Source organism: Pimephales promelas, chromosome 15 (genome assembly GCF_988280905.1).
Source record: "Pimephales promelas chromosome 15, fPimPro1.hap1.1, whole genome shotgun sequence".
Taxonomy (NCBI): Eukaryota; Metazoa; Chordata; class Actinopteri; order Cypriniformes; family Leuciscidae; genus Pimephales; species Pimephales promelas.
Window position 1 is genome coordinate 27,327,937 of NC_142783.1, and position 27,648 is coordinate 27,355,584.

Sequence of the window (27,648 nt, forward strand, 5' to 3'; positions counted from 1 at the left end):
TCCAGAGAACGGTCACGTTCGGATTGTTTTTCCTCATAAATGCGAACACGGAAAATAAAATAAAGATTTTATGTTCTGGAGAGAGTCAACCCTTCTTCATCGGGTGAGTATTACTTTTGGTTTGTGCAGTGTGGTTCACATAGGCCAATTTATTAAAATATTTAATTATCTGGGAATTGGATCTCCTCCATAATGCTGAAATTGCCCAATTTTAAAAAATTTAGTAATAATTTAAGTTTTGTGGTGTAAGTCTACGTATTTTATAATGTTAACTTCAAATAATACTAATAGTAATTTAAAGATGTTGTAGCATTGGGTCTGGACGTGAAGGATAACTTCGGGAGTTGAAGGGACGTGTCGGTGTCGTGATTCTGTCTTCTCACACCGCGACACAGGTTCGTGGATCTGAGTGTCGCGATCGTTACAGCCTTACATAGGCTATATTCTTCTTGCAGATAAATATACTCACGCAGTTTAGGTTAGAAGCCTCCAGTGAGTTCAACGTTTCAGGGGATACCCGGGAAATGCTCAGAGGTGACGAGGGGAGTTGAGAAGAGCAATGTTTATTTCAGCGAATTTAAAGCTTTGACTTAATCGTTATTTAAATACCTTTACTCAATTATCTCGACTACGAAACCCTGTGAGATTATTTTTGAATGTCTGTTCTTTGAAATTAGCAAAAATATATATATATATTTTTTTTGTTATTTCATGGTTTTTCCACATAATCGGCCCATATCTTAAAATGGAAGGTTGCAACTTCCGACTCATTTCGCCAGAGAGGGTCACATTTGATTTTTATTTTTTAAACAATGTAATGTGTAACCTAAAAATAAACAGATTATTTGATAAATGGTATATTTAAATCTGCATATTGTAGCCTAATATCTGCCGGGCAGCCTAGTCTTAATAAATGTATGCTTCATTTTTCATTAGTAAATTTGAGCAATAAATTCAATAATTTAGAATAATAAGACACTATAGGGCTGTTACCCTAGGTAAGGCTGATCAAATTAAATCGGTTACACAATAATGTTACGAGATTGGTTTAACAGGAGTCAATTAAAAATCGCTGTAAAGAACGATACTTTTAAACATAACCCTAAATCACCATAAGGTGTCACCAGGTGACCGTCTTAATGAACGAGTCATGGATTCAAAATGCTGAATCATTCAGTAATGAGAAAACACATTGCTTTGAGATGCGCGATGGGTCGCTGTGATCTTTGTTTAACTATTTTCTCTGCTGAAACAGAAAAAAGTCAATATTGCATCTAAAAAGTCAATATTGCATATAAAATGTAAGTGACTTGACTTGTGTGTGTGACTATGTTTGTTGTAGTGATAAGAGTTGCACCCTTGTTAAAGTTTAAGGCCTTGTGTTTTTGGATATATATCTTTCTTTCTTTTTTTTTCTTTTTTTTACAAAATATGCATATAACCCATATATTTTAGATTTATTATTTGCTTTAAATTAAATTAAGATTGTATTTTTGGTAATTGAACCTGAATGAATTTAAAAATGAATGTGCTATATTTCAGATCATATATTTGTTTTTCTTAAAATTTGAACTAACTTTATTCTCAGCTGAATTATAAATATTTTATTTCTGTATGAATTAAAAACACATTTGATTTTTCTTTTTTAATCAATGTAGAATGTGTAACTGAAATATAAACAGATTAGGGCTCTGTTCGAGGACAAGTAACTAAAACCAATGCGACATGATGAATGTTTGTTTCCCAAACCATCTCAGAGTAACAGCTTACTTTTCTTTCTTACTATATTCTTTCTTACTATAAACTGTGCTGTAGAGCTTGCATCAGTCAAAGCAGGGTTACATTTTGCATGTCGTGCACAATAAACCTAAAGGCACCAGGGTGGCGGTGCCACCGGCTTCATATATATATGTATATATACAGTATATATATATATATATAGCTGTGATCCGCGATGAAGGGCCAAAGCCAGTGGCATGGCCACCCTGGTGCTTTTAGGTAACTAAGGAACCGGGGTTGCGGTGCCACCGGCTTGGGCCCTTCATCGCTGCTCGCAGCTATATTTCTTCTTTAGTATTATTAGGGCCCAAGCCCTGAAAGGGCGAAGGCCCTATTGTTTTCCTTGCGATTATTTTTCTTCTCTATTATTATTATAATAATTATTATTTTACTACCTTTTGGGCACTTTTGGGGCCCTTAACGTGCTCGAAAACTCTTGAAACTTTGCACACGGGTCAGAACCCGCGGCCATCAGAGCCGGGCTGAAGCTGGTACCTGGGCGTGGCAGGGGGGCTCGTCAGCGCCCCCTGGAACGGGGTCCGAACACTCGGTCCATAACTCAAACACGCTTGCATGTAATAATATGAAACTCGGTACACATGTTGATCTCATCGTTTCATCTATACCTCGCGCTTTTACTTTTTACCCCAGCCCAACAGGAAGTCGGCTATTGAGGTTTGTTTGTAAAACGCTCGCAATGGTATTTGAAATACTCCTCCTAGAGCTTTGATCCACATTCGACGAAACTCGGTCAGCGTGAAGTCAAGACATTGAGGATGAAAGTTTGCGAGGGGATTTTTGATATCTCGAACGGTTTGTCCGTGGCGAGGAAACGAAATCATGGCGAGAAACGTGAAACAGGAAGTGTGTTATAACTTCAGCATACATTAACTGATCTTGATGAAACTTCAGCAGTGTGCTCGCTGTAAGAGGACGATCACATGGATGTGACTATTGTGAGTAAAAGTTATAGCGCCACCAACTGGCAGCAGGAAGTGTGTCACTTTCAAAATGCTTTGAAATCACCCTTTTATTTTTACCCGATTTGCTTCAAACTTCATCTGTATAATGTAAACATACGGCAGATGTAGACCTGTGAATGGATTCTTGATATCTTTGAAACTGTTGCCGTGGCGACGCATCAAACTTTGCCCTTCTTTTAGGATGCTTTTAGGATGCTTTTGAGACCCTTAGCATGCTTCAAATTGCATGAAACTCGACAGACACATCACATTTATTAGCCAGTAGACATGTGCAAAGTTGCAGAAACGGGCGTGGTGAGGGCTCAGTAGCGCCACCTTTTGACAAAAGTGGGGTGGTTAGTTTTAACTAGAGTTACAAAAATTGGTATGTATATTGTACTCCTCGAGCCGGACAACTTTCTAATTGACACTTATTAGCTAGGACCCACAGAAACTCAGATATTTTTGTTTGAATATGGCCACTCTGAGCCTTTGGCTGGCTGGCTGGCTGTCTGTGTGTGTGTGTGTGTGTGTGCAGGGGGAGGGGGCTTAACCATTTCACTGCTGTGTGTATGACCTGCATAAAGAAAATACATTTCTCAAGCCTGGTATTTTTTAAATAAGTTTTTATTTTTATTTTTTATAAGTAAAGGCATATAACTAGTTTAATTGTAGTGAATTGACAATAGTTTTATATAATTAGTTTATTAATCAGATTAACTTGGTCAATAAACTTGGTCTGAAAATTTGGTCCATAAATCAAACACACTTGCATGTAATAATATGAAACTTGGTACACATATAGATCTCATCGTTTCATATATACTTCACACTCTTACTTTTTACCCCAGCCCAACAGGAAGTTGGCTATTTAGGGTTGTGTTTAAAACACATGCAATGTAATTTAAATTATTGCTCCTAGAGCACTGAACCAAATTCGACGAAACTCGATCAGCGTGAAGTCAAGACATTAAGGATGAAAAAGTGCCACGGGATTTTTGATATCTCGAACGGTTTGGCCGTGGCGAGGAAACGAAATTATGGCGAGAAACATGGAACAGGATGTGTGTTATAACTTCAGCATACATTAACTGATCTTGACGAAACTTCAGCAGTGTTTTCGCTGTAAGAGACCGATCACATGGATGTGACTATTGTGAGTCAAAGTTATAGCGCCACCAACTGGCAGCAGGAAGTGTGTCACTTTCAAAATGCCGTGGCAACGAAACAAACTTTAACATTATTTTTTGATGCTTTTGGGACTCTTAGCTTGCTTGAAATTGCTTGAAACTCAACAGATACATCACATTTATTAGCCAATAGACATGTGCAACTATGGCAAAAGATTAAAGTAATGTCAAAAAAGTAAACACTAAAAGCCTCATATCTTCTAAAAATGTAATTATACATCATTTGTTTCTAAATTAAATTATACAAATATTATAACTTCCCCAATTTTTCCTTTTTTTTCATTTAAGAATTGTGTTTACGTTCAAAAACAGCCAGAATTGTTGTAAAATTCATAAAAAAATAATAATCTGAGTCATACGTAGTGCTATACTGCCCTCTTGTGTTCAATATCAGGTAGGCCTATTGTGTATATTCCCACCGGTTAATCAACGTGTGACTCCGCTGGGACTTGGGAGCTTTTAAATCGCTTACTTAAAACCGAAAGTCAAAATACGGATGTCCGCACAAGACATTAATGGTGTGGAGTAGAGCGAGCATTTTAAATAAATTCCTATTAAGTAGGATTGAACTAAACAGAAAGAATGTTCACTCTGTTCTGCTGGTTCCTCGCTGGTGGATCATATGATTACTTTGTCATAATCTATGACAAAAATGCTATTATAAACCATATTAATAATAGATAATACACATTGCTCTTATTTTTGAAAAATACATTCATGAAAAACAAGATAACAAAAATCATTAAAAAAAAATATAGCCATGGCTGCTATAAAGCAACATATAATTGAAAGGCAATTAATAATCTGTCATTACGTCACTGCATTATGATATTACGGCTCCAATACGGTGCAGCACAAAGCACTTATGTGCATCCCGAGCGGAGAATGATGTGCTTGAAGCCACATGAAGTTACAGCGCATTGAGTCCGTATTGAAAAGTTCAAAGCACAAAGGAAATACATATTTATGAACAGTGTATTATACATTATCTATCTATGCAATAGTTTATTGAGCCTTTTCTTTTAAAGGTTTTAAATTTCAGTTACTGTGTGCGTGAAGAACAATTATAGTGCTCTGACTCTAGTGTTGTGATCTAACCGACAGCGTCCGACACCCGGTAGAAAGTAACACGATTAAGTTACAGCAATAAAGTCCAGCAAGAAAAAGTTTCTTCATTCGAAAATATAGACCTTTAGACCTTTATCTTAAAGATCCAGTATAATAGGATTAACATTGAATCATTGAAGATCGTTTCATCATTGACTGTAACCGAATGTGACGTGCTGTTTGAATGCTGAATGGAGAATGACTGACAGGCGCAGAGAGGGAAAAGTTTGTGTTCTTGAATTTAATGACTTAAATATTAATTTCTATATCACATAATAGCTTCAGAACACTAATAATACAGTACACAAAAACTTTATGGTACTTTAGAAAGTTTTTGTGCCTTTGTGCCTAACAGAATAGTATATGCACAATATAGAATTTGAATCAGCCTCGTCAAAGATGGCAGTGTCAGAGCCGATACCGATCCTGAGTATCTAATCGGCGCACTTCTTTTCAACAGTCAAATTGAAATTGAAATTGCTTGAAACTCAACAGATACATCACATTTATTAGCCAGTAGACGTGCAAAGTTTCAGAAACGGGCAATGTGCAAGGACTAAATAGCGCCACCTTTTGACAAAAGTGGGGTTGTTAGTTTTATCTACAGTTACAAAAATCGGTATATACATTGTACTCCTCAAGCCGGACAACTTTCTAATACATAGTCATTAGCTCGGACCAAGAGGAAGTCAGATATTTTGGTTTGAATATGGTGAGCCTCTCTCTGAGCCTACGTCCCTGTATGGCAAGCCCTTTTAACATTTAAAAGCTAAGTTTGCCTGTCCGGAATTAACATTGTAGATATCAACAACGTCTTTCTGTCTATTCGTAATTACATTTTGGATAGTTTGTATTATCATTTAAGACATCTGTAACATAATTGTGACTAGTCGAAATGACAGAGTATGGCAAGCCGTTTTAACATTTAATCATAAAAGGGCCAAAGCCTTCGGCACCGCTACCCGGGTGCCTTTAGGTAACTAAAGGAACCGGGGTTGCGGTGCCACCGGCTTGGGCCCGCCATCGCTGCTCGCAGCTATATTTATTATTTTGCTACCTTTTGGGCACTTTTGGGGCCCTTAACGTGCTCGAAAACTCTTGAAACTTTGCACACGGGTCAGAACCCGCGGCCATCAGAGCCGGGCTGAAGCTGGTACCCGGGCGTGGTAGGGCGGCTCGTCAGCGCCCCCTGGAACGGGGTCCGAACACTTGGTCCATAACTCAAACACGCTTGTATGTAATAATATGAAACTCGGTACACATGTTGATCTCATCGTTTCATCTATACCTCGCGCTCTTACTTTTTACCCCAGCCCAACAGGAAGTCGGCTATTGAGGTTTGTTTGTAAAACGCTCGCAATGGAATGTCATATACTCCTCCTAGAGCTTTGATCCAAATTCGACGAAACTCGGTCAGCGTGAAGTCAAGACATTGAGGATGAAAGTTTGCGAGGGGATTTTTTATATCTCGAACGGTTTGTCCGTGGCGAGGAAACGAAATCATGGCGAGAAACGTGAAACAGGAAGTGTGTTATAACTTCAGCATACATTAACTGATCTTGATGAAACTTCAGCAGTGTGTTCGCTGTAAGAGGACGATCACATGGATGTGACTATTGTGAGTCAAAGTTATAGCGCCACCAACTGGCAGCAGGAAGTGTGTCACTTTCAAAATGCTTTGATATCACCCTTTTATTTTTACCCGATTTGCTTCAAACTTCATCTGTATAATGTAAACATAGGGCAGATGTAGACCTGTGAATGGATTCTTGATATCTTTGAAACTGTTGCCGTGGCGACGCATCAAACTTTACCATTCTTTTAGGATGCTTTTGAGACCCTTAGCATGCTTTAAATTGCATGAAACTCGACAGACACCTCACATTTATTAGCCAGTAGACATGTGCAAAGTTTCAGAAACGGGCGTGGTGAGGGCTCAGTAGCGCCACCTTTTGACAAAAGTGGGGTTGTTAGTTTTATCTACAGTTACAAAAATCGGTATGTATATTGTACTCCTCGAGCCGGACAACTTTCTAATTGACACTCATTAGCTAGGACCCACAGAAAGTCAGATATGTTTGGCAAAATTCTGAGATTTTCTCTACATTCAAACAGTGTCTCAGTGTCCCTCTGTGTGAGTGAGAGGAGGGGCGCCTGTCAGGTTAATTTTAACCCTTTATTTGCTGTGTGCGACTTCTCTGGCATTTTCGGGGGCCTTAACATCCTCGAAAACTCTTGAAACTTTGCACACGGGTCAGAACCCATGGCCATCAGGGCCGGGCTGAAGCTGGTAACCGGGCGTGGCAGGGCGGCTCGACAGCGCCCCCTGGACTGGGATTCGAACATTTGACCATAAATCAAACACACTTGCATGAATTAATATGAAACTCGGTACAATTATAGATCACATCAGGCCAAACAACTTTCGTGCTCTAAGTTTTATGACAGTTCAAATGGAAGTTATTTATGAATTATGAATTATGGGTTGTTTGAATAATTGTCCTAGGAGAAATACATCAAATCACAATGCATGTGTTTACCAATCACAACCAAACTCGGTGTGCATGAAGTCAAGACATTGAGGATGCTCAATTCCGGACGGATTTTTGATATCTCGAACGGTCTGGCCGTGGCGAGGAAATGAATTTTATGACTAAAAAAGGACACATAAAGTGTGTTATAACTTTGCTTAATTTACCTACAGTTACAAAACTTACCACGTATATTGTTCTCGTCAAGCCGATCAACTTTCCAATTTAAAGTCATTCGCTCTGAGCAACAGAAAGTCAGATATTGTAGTTTGAATGGATTTATTTCCCCTGCGATTCTCTCTCTCTCTCTCTCTCTCTCTCTCTCTCTCTCTCTCTCTCTCTCTCTCTGTGTGTGTGTGTGTCTGTGTGGGGAGGGGAGGGCTGTTGTCTGTGTTTATGTGTGTGTGTGTGGCTGGCTGTGATTTTTCCTACAAGTCCTTGTCTCTAAGTCCTTGTCTTTTTGCATAACAATTTGCATAACAATATTTTTAAATGACAAAATAGGCATATAACCCCCATCTTTTAAATGTATAGTTTGCTTTAAATAAAAGTAAGATTGTATTTGTAATTGAAGTTGAATGAATTTAAAATTCATGTGCTATATTTCAATATATTTGTTTTCCTTAAGATTTTAAAACACTAACTTCATTCTTATCTGAATTACAAATATTTGTTTCTGTATAAAATAATACTCTGACTAAAAACACATTTGATGTTTTTTTTTTTTTGGTATTTTTATTTACATGTATTTATGTGTGTGTGTGTGTATAAAGTGCAGGGTTTTTTTTAGATAAAGTAGAATTTCTATAACTATGTGTTGAACTAATAAATCACTCTTGTGTGTTAAACACAATCTACTTAATACAGACAACTTCATTATAAAGATAAATAACAAATCCAAAAAATATATGATTATAATCTATGACAAAAAAAGCCATTACAAACTATATTAATGGAAAATACACATTGCTCTTTGTATTGTTGTAAAATATTCATGAAAAACAAGATGACAAAAATCAAAAAGATAAATTATTTTAGATATAGCCATGTTTTAAATGTATAGCAGAGATGTTAATTGAGGCAGCAACATACAAACTTTCTAGAACAACATGGACCTGGATAGCTGGTTTTTATGGAGGACAGTGAATAGGAAGAGGGTGCAAATCAAACAGCTCATTCTCAGACTACACAGCAAACAGCTTAAGTTTTTAGTGCTTTGTTTGAGGTTTTTAGTGCTCTGTCCTATCTATTATCTACATATAATAGATAGAACAGAACAAGAAAGGCAATTAATAATCTGTCATTGCATTATGATATGAAAGGCTCAGTACAGTGTGGCACAAAACGCTTATGCGCATCCCGAATGGAGAATGATGCGCTTAAAGCCACATGGAGTTACAGCGCACAGCGCATCGAGTCCGCATTGATGCAAGCTCTACAATACACTTCTTTTCGACAGTCAAAGTGGGGGTTACGTTTTTGCACGTCATACAGAATAACCCTAAAGGCACCAAGGTGGCGGTGCCACCGGCTTTATATTAAATATAAATATAGCTGTGAGCAGCGATAAAGGGCCAAAGCCAGCGGTACCACCATCCCGGTGCCTTTAGGTAACTAAAGGCATCGGGGTTGCGGTGCCACCGGCTTGGGCCCGCAATCGCTGCTCGCAGCTATATTTAGAGTTGTTTTTCCGAGTGTGGCTTGATGCATTTCAGTATTCAAAACAATCCTCTTCATTGCAATGATTCAACTATAGACGAAATTCCCTTTAAAAAAAGTTACTTTATTGTCCAAAGATAGACATTCACATTGCAGCAGGCATTGACTGCAATACATTCTCTCTTTGATGCAAACTTGAAATGGGTAGAAATACTGTTTGTCCAGTTTTGTGTCAGGATCCCAGTGCATATAATGACACAAATAGTGTGTTTATCTCTTAATTGGTGGGATGAGAACCACCCCCTCTATTGTGCTGGCCTGTCTCTGCAAGTCCACTCTCATTGTTTGCCTCAACCCGTCCAGCTGCCATTGCAGAACAGCCTCCCTCTCCCTCAGCTCGCCCAGAGCCGTCGATGCCTGGAGCTTCCCAGCTGTCGCTGCCAGGCCAGGCTCTCCGTTGTGGAATCTGTGAGTTGGCTTTGAGGGCTGTGGATCTTGGAGACATGGCAAAAAGCCACTTGATGTGATTGCGGAGGTGTTAGGAAGATGTAGACCCTCTAGATAACCTGCAACCTTCTTCTCCACCTCCATTCTCTGCCCATCAGAGAGCTGAGAAGCCCCCTGACGTCCCCCCTAATGAGAAAGAGAGCTTGCTAAGACTGATGATCTCAACAGACTGGAATACTGATCAAACATCAAAAGATACCAAAAAGAAAAGTATTGCAGTAGCCCAGATGATCAAGTACGTGGGAGTGTAAATGTCAGTGTATATCTCTTGCATCACAAGGAATGTGTTTAGAATTGATGTGAAGAAAATTCAGTCTCAGACATTCAGAATACGACCGCAGCCATAGCAGGCGGTCATTTATCATTACAGGTTACATCTGTGGTTGGAACCACATCACAAAGACCACCTAATTATCCATCTGACCCACCATATCGGATTTTCATACAATGAAGAGTAAATTTATTCAGGCAATAAAAGAATGCAATGATGAGATGACCTAGTTTTTATAATTCTTTTAGCTCCCCTCATTATCGGGATATTAACACCTCTGAAGTCTGCCGGTAGAACCTTTGAACAGGTAATGTTCCACAGGCACAGAACAAATCATTTTCCTTGAGGAAGTGCAAGCTATGAAAACCCAAAGAAAAGTAGTGATAATAATAATACAAATATATAATAATAGGTCCTTAATCAACAATAATAATTCTTCACTATTTTTATTACAATTTTGTCACTATTTTTTGTGTATTGTTGGGACGGACAGACAAATCAAGGTTGATGTGATGAAGACATTAAAGGAGTAGTTCACTTTTAATCACTTAATCACTTTTTATCACTTTTTGCTGATAATTTACTCACCCCCATGTCATCCAAGATGTTTGTCTGTCTTTCTTTCTTCAGTCGAAAAGAAATTAAGGTTTTTGATGAAAACATTCCAGCATTTTTCTCCATATAATGCACTTCAGTGGGAACCAAACGGTTCAAGGTCTAAAAGACAATTTCAGTGCAAACTGCAAACCATACAAAGGGCTTTAAACGATTCCAGATGACGAATAAGGGTCTTATCAAGCAAAACGATCGCTCATTTAATAAATAAAATAACAAGTTTACGTTTTATAAGCTCAAATGCTCGCCTTGCTCTGTACTGTGACGCACGTTTGTGACTCTCCTCTTCAAACTCATTCATCAAAATGAACTAATCTTTTTCCGAGTCAATTTGTTTGTTGAATGAACCAAATGACCATTTTGATTCATCGGCTGGAATAGATTAAAGCCCTTTGAACAGTTTGCAGTTTGCACAGAAAGTGTCTTTTCGACCTTGAACTGTTTGGTTCCCAGTGAAGTTCATTATATGGAGAAAAATGATGGAATATTTTTATCAAAAACCTTCATTTCTTTTAAGAAATTTAAGGGGGTGAGTAAATTATCAGCAAAGTTTTTTTTTAAAGTGAACTACTCCTTTAATGTGTGACTGAGTTTAACATCAATCTTAAAACTGAGATTTCCAACATCTCAGGCACCAAAACTGACAAGAGCTTGAATTTTAAAACTTCATGAACTTCATGCAGTAAAATACTGGTCTTATTATAAGTTGAAGCCTTCCCGACGGCGCTTATGCAGGTCTGACGGGTCATTACCTGTGAGGTGAGTGTGAGAGTGGACTGCGCTATTCTTCTGGCTCTCAGGTCTGTCTGAAGCCTTAGCAGCATCTTGTCAAGTCGTCTGACTGCTCTCCTGGTCTTGTTGCTGTGAGGACACCTCACCGTGACAGCCCGCTCCCCAGGTGGACAGTCGGCAGGCTCCACCTCAGACACACTGGCGAGGGAGCTGTCAATCACACTGTCCTGCATGGAGACAATGGCACTTTTGCGTCAATTGAGATGCACTGTGCTAAAAAAAAAAAAAAAAACATGCCAGATCAGTTAGTTCTGCTAAAAGTAATATATCTCTTTGGATTCATTAACTAAAAAGCTATCAGAGCGCTTAGTTTGCTGCCGGTTCTCATTTACAACCAAAACATGCTTACTGTGTAGTTTTTATTCATCAGGTTTCTCTTTAATGTGCAATCAACCACAATTCAACTCGGTTTTTACATTTTTTTTTTTTAAAGGAATGAGGGGTGCGACTGCTTAGACATGCAAATGGCTAAAAGGGTGTCTTCAGATCTGTACTGTAGTTTCTGTATTTTGACTAGGGTGTCATAATATTGGGAAAAAACCCTTAAAGCTTATAATCAAACTAAATCTGTATTCACTGGCTTCTGGCAACGATCTGTGCGTTTTAAAGAAAACTGTTGAAGGATTTCGATATAAGAGATGAGGACCTACGTCGGGTCAGAGGTTACCCTTCCACCGGAACTCGACTCTCTTGTTAATTGACATACGGTCATTTGCCGGAAGCAAAATATTTATTGTTTTACCAGTAAGACCAAACTATTAAAAAACATACCAGAAAGACACTCTTGTGATTGGCAGTGATTTTTGATTGATTTTGTCATGTATGGACAGACAAATTGCTTGTCGGATTACATCTGGTTAGGCCATGGTGTTATTGCGAAAGGAGCTTAGAATAAACTAAAAACCCTATGTATGAGCAAAAATAACAGCAAGCATGACTGATTGTTTACTTGTTAAAATAGTTCAGCTATAAAATGCCCCAACAACTCAGAATAACCGTCAAAGTGTTTTCCAGTTTTCTCAAAGTCAGACTTTGTGCGAGAACCCCCAAATTAAATCGATTCTCTAAGGGACTGTTCGTTTTTTTATTTAAGGGGATATTGGAGGAGATTTGAGATCTGTAGTCAAAAAAGACCCTCTTCGCCAGCAATATTTTTTTTTCTATGACCCTCCAAAATGATTGTGAAAAAAGGCATGACTTTTTAATTTATTGATTACTCCTGTACTGGTTTGCGCTTGGCAAAATGTTCAGATGGCCATTGATTTTTTTACAACCATGACAAATGACTAAACTCCTGCTTTCTCATCTCACTAGGGCTATAACGATAGACAAAACCTACCATTCGGTTCGTATCACGATTTTTGATTTGAAAAATCATGTTTTCAGTGCTGATGCAGTGGTGACGCGTTCATGTAACATGTTAGGGTGGTGCTGCTAATGAAGTATCTAAAAGCTGCCACAAAGAACTGGCAAAAGTAATGATTATGAATATGTCAAATATAGCAAGGAGACATCTTAATTGTTTATTGATAAACAAGTCTTTGTCAGTGTCGACTGCAAAAATGAAGTTGGTGATGTTGACTCTCGATCTTCGCAGTAGTGAACTCGCCAGAGAGAAATGCACATTCCATACGGATTACATAAGCAGAGAGCAATCTGTAGTCTGTTTTCTTTGGTTTTGAATTGTTCAGTTAAAAAGTAGACATTTCAAGCTTTCTATATATTTATCAGGTCTGTGAGGCAAGTAGCCTACCTTAGGCTATATACGCTGAGTTTCGGTTCATTTATTAGACAAGAGTCCAGTTCACAAACCGGACTTAAATAAATAAGAAATACTTCTTATTTATTAAATCCAGGCAATTGGTTGATGAAACATTGATTAAAATTAAGATACAAATAATAAAAAATGAAATTCACTTTAAAGAAAGGCTTTGTGCTTTTCTGTTTGAGGTCTCTGTGCAAGTTTTAAAGGCACTTTCTGAGCCGTCATGTCCGTAACGGAGAACTGTAACATTTTTTTCCCCTCATAAATGCGAATGAAAACACGAAACACGTAGTTCATACGTGTAGCTCAGCCTAGTTTATAGAATTACTAGGATTTTTTGTGTCACATCACATGTGTATTTCCCTCATATTGAATATAAAGTGTATAAATGTGTAGACAGATATTTTTCTAATGTCTGGACTCCTTTATTAACTGCTATTCAGTAAGAGTGGTGAGCTCACGGGTGTCTTTGAGTTAGATAAATGGTGGAGGGCTTTTGTTTTCTCACTTCCAGCGCATCAGACTATTGAAATGATTACTTTTCTCTTACAATTCTGTTATGTTGAACCTCAATAGAAGTCGATAAAAGTCAAACAATCAGAATAAAGCACTTAGAGAGGTTTCATCTACTCTCGTGTAATGGAAATCTGCAAATGGCACATCCATAGTGCTGGAATTGCCCAATTTTAAAGAATTTATCCTCAACTCGTTTTTTTTCTACGTATTTTATTATGTAAACTTCAAATAATACTAATAGTAATTCAAAAATGTGGAATCCCTACATCTAACACATCATACTCCACTGTTATGGTGGCAATTTCAGTAGATTAACTCACTAACATTGTTGTGGAAACACACTAAGAATGGAAACTAATATTAAAAAAGAATTTTTATTCTTTGTTGACCCTCCCCTATTTTCCTCCGGTGGCCTTTTCAATAAATACCGAACGGTCCCTAAGAACCTGTGCTATTCAACAGCGGCTCAACCAATAGCTGAAGCTTGCTTCCATCCCTCTTGTCTGAACAGTGACAGAACAATCCTGCCCAAAAACCACTCCATCCCAAAAATGTTTGGCTTTCATCAAGGACTATAGATTTCCCATTGACGCAGTGGGCATGCTATTTGATTTCCATTCCTTTTCTTCCTGTTCTTTGGACCGGGGAACTTTTGTCTGCGTTTTAAAAGTCTAGATTGAATTTCTTACTAAAAAGAACCAAAAATTGGATTAACAAGGTTTAATGTATTTCTACAACTCAATTAGATAGTGGTTATTGTAATTCAGTGAAACCTCTCAAAGTGCTTTATTCTGATTGTTTGACTTTTATCGACTTCTATTGAGGTTCAACATAACAGAATTGTAAGAGAAAAGTAATCATTTCAATAGTCTGATGCGCTGGAAGTGGGAACACAAAAGCCCTCCACCATTTGTCTAACTCAAAGACACCCATGAGCTCACCACTCTTACTGAATAGCAGTTAAAACATCCATTTTTACTTCAAAATGCACACTGTGAGAGAAAAATGAATCCCATGCCAAGTGCTCAGGACCCACTCCTGCTAGCCAGGGACTTCTTTACAACTTCATTTCAAATTGGAGAGGAGCCAGCATGAGTGAGGGCTCTTGTCTGCCAGATTCAGAGTCCTGGAGCACTAGTGCATCACTGTGAGTGACAACTCAAAGCTGGACAAGATTACTGCGGGAAGACCGCCAGTCTGGCTCTCGCACAACACTGGGGTAATATACATATTAGATTTTGCGTCATTGGTAACTTTTCAGAGTAAGCTAATATGGCGGTGTTGAAAAACTCCCACATCTTTCTCAATGAACTAGCCATGCATAAATACCTGGGGCTGAACAGCGATGTGACAGCATGAACAAACAGAATATCAGATAAAAGAGTGCGAGTTTGAAACTCAATGGAACAAAGCATACGTACCATCCAGCACCAGAATAAAGGCTCGTGGAGTTTCCAATCCAGATACAGCTCCAGAATTCCATTCAGCGCTTGTATCCGCTCCAGCTCCTGAAATAAAATGTAACAAGAAATCCTGATTACACGCAGGGTAGCACTGCTGTTTTTAAAACAATAAAACCGCAGCGGTTCTACAGTGCAAGTACAGTACTGTGCACACTTGGCAGCCGCTTTGATCTGTACTCAGGGGCAAATTTTTCCCTGTAGGAGCTCAGCTAATACCTCACATCTCTGCGGTTAGACAGAAGCACTCAAGGGACTTTAGGCTGATAACTCCTCTCGGCACCCCACACAGGCTGAAGGGCAATGGGGAGGGAGAAATCCCTGAGCTGCCCACCATGACTTACACGGCTTGAGAAGAGTGATCTATAGCCTGTGTCAGAACACATCCCACATTGTATAGTTCACACACTCAGACGAAGGTCTAGAATAACTATTATTAAGAAGCAAGACCCGCCCCCCATATTTGCTCATGGGCACTTGGTTCTGCTGCTGCTAGGTTGTTCTGAGCCAATTATCGGAGCCACATGATGACTAATTAATTACTGTAAAGTCTGACTGGCTGATATCACCAAAAGAATGTGTAGTCCCAAACCTTCACTAACATGAGTAGTGAGCCCTACAAAAAGAATTGAACACTGGTAATACATCTAATATAATAGTGATGCCATTAAGTTGACAAATGATGTGTCAGTATGCAAATTTCATGCCTGCTACAAGTGTTACTATTTGTAAGGCAGTACATAATACTCCTAACCAGGTGCAAAATGGCACTATTTCAGGACTGAACCTGAGTTTGCTGTGCAATTACACAAAAACAATTTCATTTGCTTAATTATATTGGTTTTATTAAAATGAGTTGCATTCATTTGATCAAAAATAGAGTAAAAACAGTAATATTGTGCAATACTTTTACAATTTAAAAACACATTTTTAAATCTAAAGACTGAGTACACAGTCTTTAGAGTCACATAATCCTTCGGAAATGATTCTGTTATGCTGATTTGGTGCTCAAGAACATTACTTATCATTATCAATGATGGAAAAAAAGTTTGTGCTGCTTATTATTGTTGTGGAAAATTGATAAATGGATAACTATTTCTGTGTATTATTACAATAATGGGTTCTCATGAATAAAAACATAATTCATCCTGTTCAAGTAGCAAATAACTGGAAAAAAAATGCAATGATTGGGTTTATTATTGTATTATAATTCTTGCACTACAGTACTCATTTTGCCTCTACTTGCTACAATGGCTGTTTGAAATAAACCTTCCTCTGATTGGGAAAAAAAAGACCTAGGTAGCAGCATTTAAAACCACAAAAACTCACAATGTCTTTTTCTCATCTTTCACTCACTTTCCCTATATCCCACTCATCCCTTTACACTCTTTTTAAGGCACTCAAAACAACCTGCCTGACAAGAACGACCCCTTCATTAGACGTCAGGAGGGAGACTTTTTCTCTGAGATAAAATACTCTTACAAAGCCTCTAAAGAGTAATGGAGAAGGAAGGGAACAGGAAAGTGTAGGCCTTTTGACTTTAAAGATCAAGATCCACACTCTTCAAACAAGCAGGATTTCCCACCTTGTCAATCTGTCACACCAAAGAACAGGGCGGCACATAGAGGTGGATGCTTCATTACAGCCTTCTCCAGAAAAAGCCAGGGGATGAAAAACACATTGACAGCTGCGTGCAATCATTCGCCGATTGAAATGAGCTTGTTACCTAGCTTACGGCAGTTATTATCAAGCGCTGATCACCATATGCTCTGATGACGGATAGAAGCACTTAACATACACCAAAGGAATACAAATGCGATGAGAAATCTCTGGAGAGAATCTAATATAGTAAAAGTGTCACTTGTCATGTAATAACAATGATCAGTGGCTGAACTCATAACACTTGCCTAGTGTTTAATGCAGAAATCCTAAGACCTACATGATCTCATGCCAATATTTCATTAAAATGTTCTAGTGTTTTCATGTCACCTTGTCAAGTGCACTTGATGTCGTGTTGCTGTGATGGGAACCAGTGAAATGAGGCTGACAAGCAGCAGAGGGGCTGATGTTGGAGATAACCTAGAGAAAGCAATCACAGGATATATTATTTCATTTCTGCATTTACATCCAAATACGCTGTTTTCATACGTTTTATTAGGCTATAAAATCAAGTGACTTGCCCTATGAGTGAATTTAGACCACTCTTCCTGGGCTGAAAGTAAGCTCTTCCACTGGAGCCTCAATTTCCCATATTGCCACTGGAGTGCCTGTAGTAAATGATCCGTCTTTACTGTGGTATCCTCTCCTGGTCCATATGTCACAACGTCATCCTGTCCGTGAGTTAGACCTTGGGGGATCTTACATGTCCGCAAACATATTAGGAAAAATCATTACAATAGCTTTCAAGAATCATTTTATTAATGCTGAAACAACACCTAGAGGCAAAAAGAACAAATCCTACAACACAAAAATAAAGATAAAGACAATCTTCAGTAGATCAAAGGTTTTATGATATAACCTCAGGAGAGACATGAACCCCAAGCTGGTTTCAGGGGAGATTTTGCTTTTGCTTTGTTAAACCCATAAAACAGAAATCACAACTTAGGCTGTTGAAAGAAGAAGATTTTATATCTATTGTATATTATTACAAATTATTTTAAAGTGATGCTTTCAGCAATTGTTTATAAAATTAAAACTTTAAAAATACAGTAAAACGGTAATATTTTGAAATGATTACAATTCAAAATAACCTCACTATTTTAACATGTTTTAAAATGCAATGCATTACTGTGATGGCAAAGGTGAATTTATGGCATTACTACTATTCTGATTTCGTGCTCAATATGCTATGCTGATTTATGTGCACGTATATAAAAACACCATACAGATGTAGATGAATGCAGCACTTGTTTTAAGAACAATGCAACACTGAGTGCAACACTCCATTTTTCCTCCTAAAATGTGTAAACGCTGGTATCAAATAACAGATCTTGATATTTTTTTAACCAGTTCACTGAGTTTTCATGAGTGGAAAACCCCCAGGAACAGATCAGGGTGTTCTGAGTGGTTGCTAGCTAACTAGCTTACAAGACAAAAGAGCAAACCTTAAAGTCTCTGATATTCTGCTTCGTAAATATAGTAAGTTTGGGAGTTTTTTTTGTTTTTAGTTTTTTTGTTGAAATGCTTTGAATCATAAAAGCACACTTCTCCTCATGACTGTTGTACAAACCGTGTGGGATGAGTTACAGGCTGATGTATACTTAAGGTTAATATAATGAATCCTATGTATGAGCAATAGTGATGCTTGACTTAGCAAGCACCATTGAAACAGATTAAACTGCCTCTTAGAAAGTCTTCATTAGATTAAAGTTTTAGGTCTTAACCAATTAGACTTTTAAAAAGAGTGAAACAGCTTTAAAATTGATCTTAAAGGCAAACAGGATTTTATACATTGTGTTCCATTCATGATTGCTTTTTATTAGAAAGTCAATTAGATTAGTCAACCAAGAGCAAACAGAACCAGAAGTTAATTGTTTAGTGTCTCAGTTTTGTGTAATGTTCTTCTTAGGAGGCCGCTGATATGATTTCAATAACAACACTGTAGTTTTTATTAAAGAATAACAGGTCGAAATTCATGTCCTGTCTGTGTGCATCACTGTGCATAAAATACAGTGTTAATCTGCCCTCTGCTGGCCTTATATAGAATAGAATTTGATGTACTAACTTGCAACATGACAACTGTTCATTCACAAAACCTTATTGTTTAGCATCCAGAGAAAAGCAACTGTTAAAATGAGTCATCTCGCCCTTGATCTGATCAACAAAACTCAAGGTCTCACCATTGGTGCAGATGAGAGCATGTCTAACTGATGAAGCTTCTCTGCCAGCAGGAAGTCCAACAGATTCCCAGATGACAGCACCCAGCCGAACGCCAGGAGCAGATCTCGGCTCCCCACCTCGTCTATGCGACTGGGGGGCAGGGGCCCCAACACCCACGGGGCCCCATAGCCACAGTGCCACAGAGCACTCCTCACAAACAGCATCTGCATGTCTGCAAGCACAACACTGTTGGTTGTACAAACAATAATGAATAGCACATGGACTGCATTTATGGGTAATGATAAATTTTACCAAAGTCTTTAGAGTGCTGGCAGTGGCACGCACAATCCAGTGCAAAGGCTCTCTGCAGAAGCCTACATAACAAACTCCACATGTCCAGTGCCTGAAAGAAAAGCATATTTATGGGCACACTAAGCAAGGTTTATCTAGTTAACGATGACTTATCTATACTAAAGTACCATAGTACAATAAGGGTATCAGATGGTTACATTTCATTATAGATAGATAGATAGATAGATAGATAGATAGATAGATAGATAGATAGATAGATAGATAGATAGATAGATAGATAGATAGATAGATAGATAGATAGATATTATTTACATGATGTTACCATAGTGTGTACACACCATAGGGTACAGGCGCTCACGCTCTCTCTCTCTCTCTCTCTCTCTCTCTCTCTCTCTCTCTCTCTCTCTCTCTCTCTCTCTCTCTCTCTCACACACACACACACACACACACACACACACCGCACTTTGGCAGGAAATAACAGAAAGGGCCACCCGTGTAGATCTTACCGAATCTTCTCTATTGAATTTGGCTCTCCTGAAAGCCTCGGCTGTCGGGATCGACTCGATGCTTAACCCAGACAGTAGTTTGCAGAGAGAAGTGATTACTTCTTTCACTTTAACACTCTTTTCGCGCTGCATTTTTCTTCGTGTAGTATGTTGACAGTCTTGATGGTCGTTAGGCAACAGCCACTTCCTAGTTGGGTGATATTTACGTCGTTTTGATTAGTTGCTGTTTTGGCGCGCTTCATGATTGACGTGAATCCTGACCAATAGGAATTGTAGGCAGCCCACCACGATGACGTCTGCATTAAAACTGCAGAAACACTGCATAACTCTTGATTTAATGTTTGTATATTTCATTTATGATTCCATTGCTGTATATTTAAAATGCAGAAATTAATTCTCAAATGATCTAAATTAAAGGGAACAGCATTTCCTCATAATGTTAGGTCTATATGGGTAAAGTTGGACTTGTACAACTTTACTTCTTAAGAACTTTACTGCCCCCTTCTGTTGTTGACCCCATAAATGAAAAAAAATTGAATGCTAGGGCCTATATAACATTAATGATAATGTAATATATAATAATATGATTTGAAAAGATAACAATATAACTTTTGCGCAGAGGACAAAATAGTTTATTTTTTCATTGTGAAACAGTAAACAAAAACAGTTAACATGTACAGGGGTCAAAAAATGTTAAAACATGCTTAAAATTGTAAATATAAAATTTTAAACACATTCATAAAATTGTTAACTTTTTAATTACAAAATTAATTATGGTGCCTTTATTTGGCCACAAGACATGCTACAAACTGTTCGATTACTCTCATTGTGCAAATTGTTATAAGTACCACATATACAATGTAATGTGTTAACAATACACTTGGTAATGAAACTGTATGATAACAGAATAATGCCTATTAATTAGGAGTTTTGCTTACAGTAATTATTAAAAAAGTGGTCATTTTGATAGTCATTAATGAACATTATGAATATAAATTAATAGAAACATAGATTTTTTTTTTCTAATAGAGACTAAAGAATAGCACCACTATTAAAGAGGTTAAAGGTTATAGTCTCTGTCATACCCTTGATAGTATCCATCCAGTTTTGTACTTGCTTTAATATCACTGGCTTGTATTTTACCGTTACATTTTAGCATTGGTCACTCTGAAAAGCACAACATCAAAAAGTTTAGTCATTAACTTTCTTAACTTTTAATATGTCCTTCATGTGGTAACATGAATTAACTGGTAATTCAAGTAAAAAATATGATTCAATATGACTGAATTAAGTTATATTAAATTAATAAAGTGATTTTTAAGGGTTAGATCAAGTAGAAAAATTATTGAGGTAACAATGAAATGCATCATTTCTTATTATAGTGTAATTAGTACCATCCTATATGTCCTTCTGCACAACCCATAAATTATGATTGTGTATCTCTGCTTGTGCCGAGGCTAACAAAACATGGTTCAAGTGTGTGCTTTTCAGATCTATTCAAATAGTGTTAAAGCTCTAGAAAATTGATTTAGCTTTTTATCTTTATTTTTAATAAATACACCTAAAATGCAAATATTGCACAGACTTTTAAAAGTAAAAATGCTGGTGTTTGAACAATAAAATGTGTAAAAAATTGCATTAACTCTCTCCTTCAGCTTCCTCCTCTTCTTGTTTGATGACAGGGTTCCCTAAAAATGAAAATGACGAGGAATCCATTTTTTGCAACCATGGCCTTATTAACATATGATGTTTTTTTTGTTTTTTTTCATGTCATCACAAATATGACACTTACCATCTAGCTTTTTAAGTTTGGGAAGCCTCTTGGTAGCCTCCTCTATCCAGTTGCCTTCAGCGGCATACTTTTCTTCTAATGGGTTTCCCACAAAGACAAGGTCCACCAATGATGGAAGATCTGCCATCTTCAGAAACTCCCCTAAGGAACAAACAGCCTCATAAACTCATCATCCTGGATAGTTCACCCAAAAATGAAAATTCTTCACTCATCACTATGGAAGGCAATGAGGTACATCAACTGTTTGGATAACCATATTCAGAATATCTTATTTTGTGTTCAGCAGAAGAAAGAAATTCATACAGGTTTGGAACAACTTGAGGGTGAGTAAATGTCAATGATGGGTGAACTATCCCTTTAAGTACCCTGACTAAGCTGCTATCAGACTCTCAGGTGAGTCTATTTCCCATGCTCACCCCATTCCTTGACCAAGTTGTTGGACATATATAACACTTTGAGTTTTTTCATGACGTGAATTCCCTTCAGCTTTTCTATGAGGTTATAAGAGATCCACAGCTCCTCCAGAGTATCACCTACTGCCTCCTGTGGGGGACATAAGAGCTGTGTGAATTATCTCTGAATTCTTCAAGCGATAATGTTCTGTTCCTTTACTTACAAGTCCATTAAGGTTTTTGATGTAATTCCGCCCCAAGGACAATATCTTAAGGTTCTCTGGGAGAAAAATGTAAATAAACTGTTATGCAATCATGACGAATGCAGTTGACAGCTTTGCATCTGAAGGGAGTACTTACTTAGACCATTCAAATTGGCAATTTTTTCAATACAGTTTGTAGACAGGGATAATCTCCTAGGCAGGACAGAATTTGCAATGAAGATATTTTAGGGAGTTATTATATATGACTCACATGGAAGATGGTTAAAGAGAAAATACACAAAAAAATTGGAGTTGTATATTTAGACTCACTCGCAGTTGGTAAGATTAGAGAGAGATGCGTCCATTTTTTCAACGGGGGGGATCTGACCATAAAGCTTTACTGCCGTGGCCTCGCTCGCTTTTTCGCCTGTTTTCTCCTCCTTGTAACAACCAAGTGAAATCAATAAACATAATTAATAGTACACAGAAAATAACCTTCAGTTTATACTAGGAATGTCTAATGGGTTAATTCTGTCATTATCACTCACCCTCAAGTCGTTCCAAACCTGTAAGACTTTCGTTCATCTTTGGAACACAAATGAAGATCTTTTTTATGAAATCTGAGAGGTTTCTGACCCTCTATAGACAGCTACGCAACAACCACCAAGATCGTTTTAAATGTAAATCGCCTTAAATGATGAACAGATTGAATTTAGGCTTTTATTAACATATAAACAATGATTAGTGAACATAAAAAGAGAATCATCCGAACCTGCTTGACGTGTAACACGAGAATGAACCTCATTGGTTCTCACACATCAAGCGAACATACTTGAGCTTCTGTTTACCACAACTGGTGTGTATATGAATGTTTATATGTCAATAAAAGCCTAAATTCAATCTGTTCATCATATACAGCGATCGTGTGTCTAGAAAATTTTGACTAAACCGCATAATTCGTTTGGACTCGATCTCTTTATGAACTTTTTGAAATGTCAAAGTGTCAATTGCGTAGCTGTCAATGGAGAGACAGAAAGCTCTCAGATTTCATCAAAAAGATCTTCATGAAAGTCTTACAGGTTTGGAACGACATTTCGTGGGTAAGTAATTAATGACATTATTGGGTGAACTGTCCCTTTAAAACTTGAAAAAAGTTATTCTACAAACTAAATTAGTAATAAATGTTTTACCCATTTCACCAGGGCCTCTTTAATAGTTGTTGCTTTTGCCTAAAAACACACATAACTGATTAGTCACTCACAGCAAGGTAAGGGGAAGTTTATCGTCATTGTCATGTCAAAAACATAGTTAATAGCTGGAAACAAAAACAATAACAAAATGTAGGGAAAACAATTCAGTTAACGTTATGCAACCTTATGTTATTAAATTCACCAGCTCCCTAACGTTAGTCTAATGAATAACGTCACATGCTAACTTACAAAAAGCTCCCTATCCTAGACAGTACATTGACATCATATGTAGTCTGTTATAATTTTTGCACCTTAACCTAATATTTATACTAAGTTTAATACCTAACAAGCAAATAACTTTGCACATTTAAACCTAACCAGCTAATGTCTAACAGCTAGCAAGGCGGCTAACGTTTAATGTTTATCTGCTGCAACTCCCTGACTCAAGTGATGACCATTGAAGCAGCTTGTATTTGCAGCCTGAGTAATGTCATCTTTTCATTATAAACAGCAAGCGCTAGTTTTCCTTATTTAGAACAATGTAATAATGCACCCATTAACATTGCATAACAAGCGTTTAAAGGCACAAACAGGATGGGAACTCACCATGTTGTTCTTTACGGTTGCTATGGAACTACCCTGACGCAAAGCGCGTGCGCAAAGTGATGCTTCCAACGAGCAAGGAATCCGCCTGACAACACAAACATCGCGCTGGTCTCGTTGCCATTAGAATAGACAACTGACTTAATAATTATATTGCCTTAATCGTTAGATGCCACTGCAATGTAAATAGAAAAGTATAAATAAACCTATAAATAATACATCTTCACAATAATAAGACCACCACAATAATAAGACCTTCATTTAATGTTCTTTATATTTTATTCTCAGTATTTTTCGTGTTTGTATTCACATTTTAGCAGCATACCCTATAATTCATATAAGTCTGTTTTTATTTGCTATTAGACATATTTTTGCTTTTTATAATGTACAAACCTTTGCATTGAATACTAATGTAATTCCGTACGATTTGTGCATAGACTGTAAAAAATAGGATTTGTGTGTCTGTCCTGTTTCAAGTTGATAAAACCCAATGAGAGGTTCATGGTGTGATTCCACAGTCAGACCACTGGGTGGGAGTGATGTAACAATGATTGCGCTCTCTCTCTCTCTCTCTCTCTCTCTCTCTCTCTCTCTCTCTCTCTCTCTCTCTCTCTCTCTCTCTCTCTCTCTCTCTCTCTCTCTCTCTCTGTGTGTTTATATTAAGACATGGGTATTACAATGGCATTATGTGTTTATAAGAACATTTCCTGAGACCTTGTAATTTAAATGGCTTGAAAATCATGCAGAAAGTTTTCTGTGCTGGCCAGGTTTAGTGTATGAGGATAGAATATACAGTTTGTAGAGTATAAAAATAATATGGGTTAATAAAATCATACCCATAATAAAAGTATAAACAGTATCAATATCAAGAAAATAAACAAAATGATTAATATCTAATTGGTCATCCACTAATATCTTAATAAATTATAAAAAAAAAAAAAAAAAAAGAATTAAAACACCACTGTAATAAAAGGGTTTCCAAATTCTGCATTTTGTATAGTCCTTAAATTTTACTGATATCTTAGACCTATAATAAAAGCTTTAAACAGCAGTGTATCTACTCTTGGCCATGTATTCCTCATCCTTTTTCGTGAAATGTATTTTTGCTTCACCGACATCATAGGCCTAATTATGACATAAAAAGTTGAAATTATTATATAAAATATAATTATGACAAAAAAAAGTAAATAATGAGATACAAAGTCATAATTAATTGTCATACTTATGGGCTTCAAACAAATTTTTTTTTTCACATGTTAAAATACTTCTGTTAAAAACAAATCAATACGTAATTGTACAGTTGTTATGATGATCACAAATCAAGTCATGAAAAATTCTAGATAAAATACTGAGAGCAAAACATGAAGTATATAAATGTAAATAGGCTATGCAAGTGTATAAATTATAAAGACTATAAACAGTGACAAACAGGCTACAAACAGGAATGCAATGTCCAGTTTTCAGATTTTTACAATTTTCAATTTTCAACACTGAACATTAGACTTTCGAGCCTGATGTTAGACTGGACGTTTATTAGAAATATAATATGTCTTATTTTTTATTAATATGTAGGCCTACTACATCGAGAGTGTGTTATTTGCTTAATAGTGGGCTTTACTTACAATCGCACACGATCGGTCGCATTAAATTGCTTGGTCTGCGGTGTCATTAGTGAAATATTTGTCATTTTTGCACGGAGAAAATAAGTATCATTACGCTGGCAAAACCACGAATAATGAGTTTCAAGAAATTGTATTCATTGCTGAGGAGCACTTGTATCGTGGCGATCTGACACACGCATGCGCAGTGCAGCCCAGTGACAGCGAGCAGCCTCCTCAAGAGCCAACAGCGAGAATTCAGACAGCAGCAGTCAGTCTCCCTAGTTCCTGTTTCCGCCACGACTCGCCAAGCATCCCTTTCATTAAAACATACGCGCTGTGGAGATACAAGTAACCGGTGCCAAATCAAGGTAAGTGTGTCGCCGTTATATACAACCGCATTACGTTAAGAAAAACGGTGTTTTTCTCGCCGCCGAGTTCGCTCCATCCCGGCCTGTTGCTAGCTGCCTCGACTGCTGAACGGGGAAAATAACGGTCAGGTTTGCAGCTCGAGCGCATTGTGTTTTCGCGCCGTGAAACCGAAGTATGCTGTGGTCAGACTGTCATTTTGTAGCCATTACGAGCACGGACACAATGAATAATGTGTTTATGTACTAGGAATAGTTGAGGACGATTGGGAATGATTGTTGTGCCAAATATAGGAAGCCTAACGTTACTTTCAGCGAATCCACTCCATAACAACGTTAGCGGAAACGAATCTACCGTACCAATATACCTGACTAAATTATTAAATTAGTATATGGTTTGTATCAGGGCTGCTGTTGAATTGGTGTAGCGTAAATGTCCGCTACGTTAACCAGACATTTAGCAGAAGACACCACAGCAGGAGCGTGTCCATGTTTATGTGGGTTGAAAGGAGAATGGCAAGTTAACGTGAAGCCACTGCAGACATCGTAGTGTTTACTTTTAGACCCCTAGGAAGAAGGCAGCGTGTTACCGAGGACTGCAGATGGCTTTAAATAAATAGTTAACAACACGAAATAAAATTTCATTTACTTAACTTCTGTTAAATGTTGTACCTTCTATGACTCCCCCTAAAGACTGAAGATGTCAAGCCTCAAAGTGGGAATAAATATGTCACAATAGTAGTCATGACTCAATATTTTGTGTTGATGTCATTCTGTTCCTCACACTATTGCTATTATCTTCCATAAATCTTAACATCCATCTTAGTTCTTATAGAGAACATGAAGAAAGTGGAAATATTTGTAAATAAGTGATTCGTTTGATTGGTTTATCTTTTCAATTGAGAAAAAAACAAACAAACTGGTTAATATGATCAGTACAAAATGTAGTTTCTTAAACAAAGCTAATATATGACTTATTTTGAATATTGTGCATGAATCATGTGGATTACATGTGTGAATGTGAGAGTATGATGATGGCATTTACATATGTCTCTGCCTGTTATTACAACAATACAAACCACTCATTATGATGATGATTGGTTTTTCCAAACACCGCTGCCACAAGTCCTTTTACTATTCTTTATAGCTTTAAGGTAATGTTTCTAAACTGCACTGGGATCAGAATTTGACAGCATATTTCAATATCATAGGCATCTCCTCCAGTGCTCTTTCTTACTTAATCTACTATCACACAGTCACAGATTAGACACACTACAGGATGGGCACTATTAATTTTCATCATATAACAATTTGTCTTGCCTCTTTTAAGGCTACTCTGTGGTTTTTATCTCCCGTCATGTCGTCTGCTGTTTTAATCGATGCTCGGAAAACATTTGCCTCATTTAAGAGCCTTGTAAAATCAATGTGTTCTACAGATGTTCTGCCCAGTCCCTGCTTTTCCAAGCATACACCGATAACAAGCTTTCATAGTCAAGTGCATTATTACATCAACAGTACTTGGACTCGTGTGCAATCTCTCAACAACATACATCTTTGATTGTATTTTTTTGCATTGATGCTGCTTATTTCGCTGGACTTGGAATTAATGATATAATTAAATCCGCTGTGATAATCTGTAATACCTTTACAAGCTTCGGTTTCTGGTTAGATATGATGAGATGTTTCTCCTCCAAAGTCAGATGGTCCTCAT

The 27,648-nt window shown here is 37.5% G+C and overlaps 3 protein-coding genes across 6 annotated transcripts in view; 1 reads left to right on the plus strand and 2 right to left on the minus strand.

Moving 5' to 3' along the window:
- Positions 1–9,331: 9,331 nt before the first annotated feature.
- On the minus strand, positions 9,332–19,992 carry tedc1 (tubulin epsilon and delta complex 1). Of its 3 annotated transcripts, none has more exons than XM_039674389.2 (8): positions 19,792–19,992; positions 19,286–19,376; positions 18,994–19,205; positions 17,335–17,511; positions 17,144–17,233; positions 15,116–15,202; positions 11,374–11,580; positions 9,332–9,861 (listed from the first exon to the last, which is right to left on the minus strand). In XM_039674389.2, exons 1-8 carry the CDS (start codon positions 19,921–19,923, stop codon positions 9,499–9,501), a joined length of 1,359 nt encoding a protein of 452 aa, XP_039530323.2. In that variant the 5' UTR covers positions 19,924–19,992; the 3' UTR covers positions 9,332–9,498. The 3 variants fall into 3 exon arrangements, with proteins under 3 accessions (XP_039530323.2, XP_088976589.1, XP_088976588.1); XM_089120463.1 differs by lacking the exon at positions 19,792–19,992 and adding an exon at positions 19,624–19,644; XM_089120462.1 differs by lacking the exon at positions 19,792–19,992 and adding an exon at positions 19,608–19,638.
- A 1,210-nt stretch (positions 19,993–21,202) lies between these two features.
- Positions 21,203–24,046, minus strand: dnal1 (dynein, axonemal, light chain 1). The gene is made up of 8 exons (XM_039673800.2): positions 23,975–24,046; positions 23,369–23,407; positions 22,509–22,618; positions 22,336–22,391; positions 22,200–22,255; positions 22,000–22,126; positions 21,584–21,724; positions 21,203–21,479 (listed from the first exon to the last, which is right to left on the minus strand). Exons 1-8 carry the CDS (start codon positions 23,975–23,977, stop codon positions 21,430–21,432), a joined length of 582 nt encoding a protein of 193 aa, XP_039529734.1. The 5' UTR covers positions 23,978–24,046; the 3' UTR covers positions 21,203–21,429.
- A 1,742-nt stretch (positions 24,047–25,788) lies between these two features.
- The window catches only part of fut8a (fucosyltransferase 8a (alpha (1,6) fucosyltransferase)), a 76,835-nt gene continuing 74,975 nt past the window's right edge, over positions 25,789–27,648 (plus strand). For both annotated transcript variants that reach the window (XM_039673917.2, XM_039674005.2), the window contains exon 1: positions 25,789–25,940. The gene's annotated coding sequence lies outside the window, so the exon portion shown is untranslated. The remainder of the gene's footprint in view (positions 25,941–27,648) is intronic.

Coding starts and splice junctions, on each gene's coding strand:
- tedc1 (XM_039674389.2), bottom strand. CDS start 19,923: ATGCAGCGCGAAAAGAGTGTTAAAGTGAAAGAAGTAATCACTTCTCTC. Junction 19,206..19,285: donor CCAGCACTCTAAAGACTTTG/GTAAAATTTATC, acceptor TTGTGCTTGCAG/ACATGCAGATGCTGTTTGTG. Junction 15,203..17,143: donor CATCAAGTGCACTTGACAAG/GTGACATGAAAA, acceptor ATTTTATTTCAG/GAGCTGGAGCGGATACAAGC.
- dnal1 (XM_039673800.2), bottom strand. Junction 22,619..23,368: donor AAGAGGCCCTGGTGAAATGG/GTAAAACATTTA, acceptor GGTTGTTACAAG/GAGGAGAAAACAGGCGAAAA. Junction 21,480..21,583: donor CAAACTTAAAAAGCTAGATG/GTAAGTGTCATA, acceptor TTTCATTTTTAG/GGAACCCTGTCATCAAACAA.